This window comes from Herpailurus yagouaroundi, unplaced genomic scaffold, assembly GCF_014898765.1.
Source record: "Herpailurus yagouaroundi ecotype Mexico unplaced genomic scaffold, PumYag 206, whole genome shotgun sequence".
Taxonomy (NCBI): Eukaryota; Metazoa; Chordata; class Mammalia; order Carnivora; family Felidae; genus Herpailurus; species Herpailurus yagouaroundi.
The window spans coordinates 99,011-103,077 of NW_024412437.1; the positions used below are offsets into that span (position 1 = coordinate 99,011).

At 38.8% G+C, this 4,067-nt stretch overlaps 1 protein-coding gene across 1 annotated transcript in view; it reads left to right on the forward strand.

The window, feature by feature from the left end:
- The window catches only part of LOC121015236 (uncharacterized), an 84,128-nt gene extending 80,414 nt beyond the window's left edge, over nucleotides 1-3,714 (forward strand). Inside the window, exons 24-25 of the mRNA XM_040451999.1 lie at nucleotides 2,847-2,900; nucleotides 3,580-3,714. Coding sequence (XP_040307933.1) covers nucleotides 2,847-2,900; nucleotides 3,580-3,608 — 83 coding nt within the window. The 3' untranslated portion in view covers nucleotides 3,609-3,714. The remainder of the gene's footprint in view (nucleotides 1-2,846; nucleotides 2,901-3,579) is intronic.
- Nucleotides 3,715-4,067: the final 353 nt, after the last annotated feature.

Consider the following 4,067-nt stretch of genomic DNA (forward strand, 5'->3'; position numbering starts at 1 on the left):
TGTCTCCCTCTCTCTCTGCCCCTCCCCCGTTCATGCTCTGTCTCTCTTTGTCCCAGAAATAAATAAACGTTGAAAAAAAAATTTAAAAAAAAAATAAATAAATAAACGTTTAAAAAAATTTAAAAAAAATAAACATTAAAAAAAAATTTTAATTGCCCACTAAAGTAACTGAGCTCATAGGGAAAATTGGAGAAGTCCAGTCAAAATGTGTAACCAGAAAACTAACAAAAGCAGTAAGTGATACTGTGTGAGGAAGAGTAGACAGCCCGGGTAAATACCTGAGTGGCTGGAGACTATTAAAAAATGCACACCCACACCCATAAAGAAAGAGTTGAAAAGCTGGCTTGCAGTTCTGAAATAACATAGATGGAAGTAGATTTCTGAGCCAGTGAACCTCCTTCCCCTTCCTATATTACAAGTATCTCTTCCTATATTAATTATTTTATGAAAATAGGGCTGAAAAGGCCCCTGCCGTAGCCAACCTAGAATTTTTTCTTTTCCTGCTGAAGTTCATAATTCTAATTCTTTCACTTAGGAAAAAAATCCGTGTGAACCAACACACCATTCACATTGCTGTGACATTACCCCATTCACCAACTGAATATGATGACTAATGCTGTTGAACATGCGCTGTAGCAGGACAGAGTACAGAATTCCAACCCCAGCTGCTCACCAGCCATGTGGAATCTCAGCTCCCATTGTGGGCTGGCCCTTCCACTTGTGGCCTGGATCTCACCTCCACTTGCCTTCTCAAGGACTCAACTCCTACAATTTTCCCCCTTTCTCTCCTGCACCATCAATTTCTCTCTCTCTACAGTGTCTATGTATTCCATTGACATGCTGATAATGCTTTTCTATTCCCCTTGTCCCCTGCCAGTGACCATTCTATCCCTTAGTTCCTCTTCACAAGCAGAACCTCTCAAAAAGTTGTCATTACTTAGCATTGTCTGGTGACTGATCATAGCTACATTGAGCATAGCATAATGTATAAACTTGTCGGATCATTCTGTTGTACACCTGAAACTAATATAACGTTGTGTGTCGACTATACCTCAAAAAAATCCCTAACATTTGTGGTGACTCTTTGTCTCTTGTTCTTCACCCCCATTCACTCTTGAGCACTCGTTCCCTGCCAAGGAACCAAACCAGCTCTCAATCATCAGTGACCTCTCTCTCTTGCCAAGGTTCATGGTCATGTCTCTGTTATTTCACTTGCTATCTCAGCAGCGTTTGACATAGTGACTAACCCATCTTTATTAAAAAATTTTTTTCTACAGACTTTTGAAGCCCCATACTCACCTAATTTTTTTCTTTCCTTACTGGGAGCTTCTTTTCAGTTTCCTTTTCAGTTTCTGGCTCTTTTTCCCCTGCAAGCTCTCTAAATAATGAAGGGTCCAGAAGTAGAACCTTGGCTCTTTATTTGGTTGGTTGGTTGTTTTTATCTGCACCTTCTTCCTAGGGGGTTGCATCCAGTCTCATTGGGTCAGATGACTTCTTAAAGCTGATAAAAGCAAATTTATTTCTCCAGCTCAACCATCCTAAGTCAGGAATGGTATCTCAAACTAGCTATTTGAGACCTCCACTTTGATGTCCAAAAGGCACCATAAATTTAATAAAATATTGATTAATTCCCCTAAAAAGGTTTGAGGCTTTCTAGTAATGACATTTAGTAATGACATTTAGTCCCATGTCAATAATGTCATCCCATCTACCCTGTTGATGGAGAAAGAGGGGAAGGAGGGTTAGGGAAGGGGAAAAATAGTTTTCTTCCTTAATTTCTCCTTTCCCTTACATCACACGTTTAAATCTAGGCTCCACCTGGCAAATATGTCCAGAACTCATCCACTTATCACTGCCTCCACTGCTGCAACCATAGCCCAAGCCACCAGGATCTCTTTCCTGGGCCACTGAAACAGTCTCCTGTCTAGTCCCCATCCTTCCAGTTTCCCCATCCTGTGCACATCAGCCAGAATGATCTTTTCAAAGCTAAAATCCAGTTAAATTACTCCCCCTTCTTCGAGGCTTCCAATGACCTTCCGTTACAACCAGAATAAAACCCCACATTTATCATGGGGGCCTACAATTCCCTGCATGATTTGGCCCATGCACACCAGCCTTTTCTCTGCCTCTCAGTCACATCAAATTCATCCCATTCTTAGGGCTGTCCCTCGTACTGTCTTTCAACTTGGAACATTCCTTCTTGTCCTTCAGGCTTCAACCCAAATAGTCCTCAGAGAGGCCACCCCTGACTTCCCCATCTAAAGCAATCTTACCATTGCTCTTTATTATATAACCCTATTTTATTTCAATGACATTTTAATAGTACTTAAAATGATCCTTTTTGTTTATTTGTTTATATGCTAATTGCCCGTTTCCCTCTGTGAGATTGTACGTACACTCCTTGACAGCAAGAACCCGGCCAGCTGGTTTACTTTCGTATCCCCAAAGCCTAGCAAAGTGGCTGGCACATAAAAGCCACCCCCTTAAATATCTGTTGATTAACTGACTAAATTAAAAAAAAAATACTCAGGGTCAGGTTCATTTGTCCTTTTTCCCTATACTTACCTGTAACCAATACTTCTTAGTTTAATCTTACTCTGGTGGCCTCTAAAGCAAAGAAAAAGGAAGATATAAGAATGATTCATTACAGATTGAAAGCTTTCTTCATTTCTAAGATAACACTGTTATCTCTGAAGTTAAGTCCATAAAATTCTAAGGAAAATTTGGGGAAAAAATTACTGAATTTTCATGGTCTTCACAGTTTCCGAACTTAGGTATCGTAAATTTTGTGGGTCTCAGTTATGCCAGCTTGTCTTATTCTGAAGTTTATTGCCCTTGCCTTACAGATGATAGAACCGTTGGTCTGAATGATTTGATGAATGCTGTCACTTGCATAAAGGGTAAGTTCCAAGCTGTGATAAAAGGATATTGTAAATAACATCTTCATATTTTATAATTGGTAGAGAATAATATTTCCCCTTCACATATGTTTCAGTTCTTTCATATGTGTACTTTTATGGATGCTTCTGAACTTGGGCAAACAGTTAATATGTGTAGTTAATATATAGTTAATATGTGTTAACATATAAATTCCCATAATATTCTCAGTTTTCCCCCAAAGAGTTCTTTACCACAGTAAAAGATCAAGAGCCAAAGAAACATTCCTTTTCTCCATGAACCCCACTCCCAGAAATTTATCCTCTGGCAATAATATAGCTGAATAAAAGAAAAAAGTCTCTACCCAAAGACCTTCAGAGAAATTTGAAACAGCCTAAATATCTAACAGTAGAGGAATGACTACATACACCCTGGCCTATTAGGCCACTGAGATATCACGTGTTGAAATTAACTGTAAAGATTACGTGGTAACTTGGAAATATGTTAACGACATAATATTAGGTTGAAAAGCAGAATACAGAACGGTGTGGATATTAGATTTCCACGTAGTAAAAGTACAGCCTTATTGTCGGAGTCCAGAAATGGAATATGAAAAACTACAAATCGTTTTGTGGTAGGGTGGCAGAATTCTATTTTTCCCCTTTTATATTAATCTTTAACGTTGCTGCATTCTTTTTACAGTGAATGAGGAAAAATTACTTCTGTGTTGAGATGAATAAAATTCTTGGAATGCATAGTGATCACAGAAGCAAGCTACAAGCAAATATTTTCAAATGAAAATAAAATTTTTAAGACTGGTCTATAGAAACACACTGAATTTTCTTTTTTTTTTATTTTTTTATTTATATATGAAATTTATTGTCAAATTGGTTTCCATACAACACCCAGTGCTCATCCCAAAAGGTGCCCTCCTCAATACCCATCACCCACCCTCTCCTCCCTCCCACCCCCCATCAACCCTTAGTTTGTTCTCAGTTCTCAACAGTCTCTTATGCTTTGGCTCTCTCCCACTCTAACCTCTTTTTTTTTTTTTCCTTCCCCTCCCCCATGGGTTCCTGTTAAGTTTCTCAGGATCCACATAAGAGTGAAACCATATGGTATCTGTCTTTCTCTGTATGGCTTATTTCACTTAGCATCACACTCTCCAGTTCCATCCACGTTGCTACAAA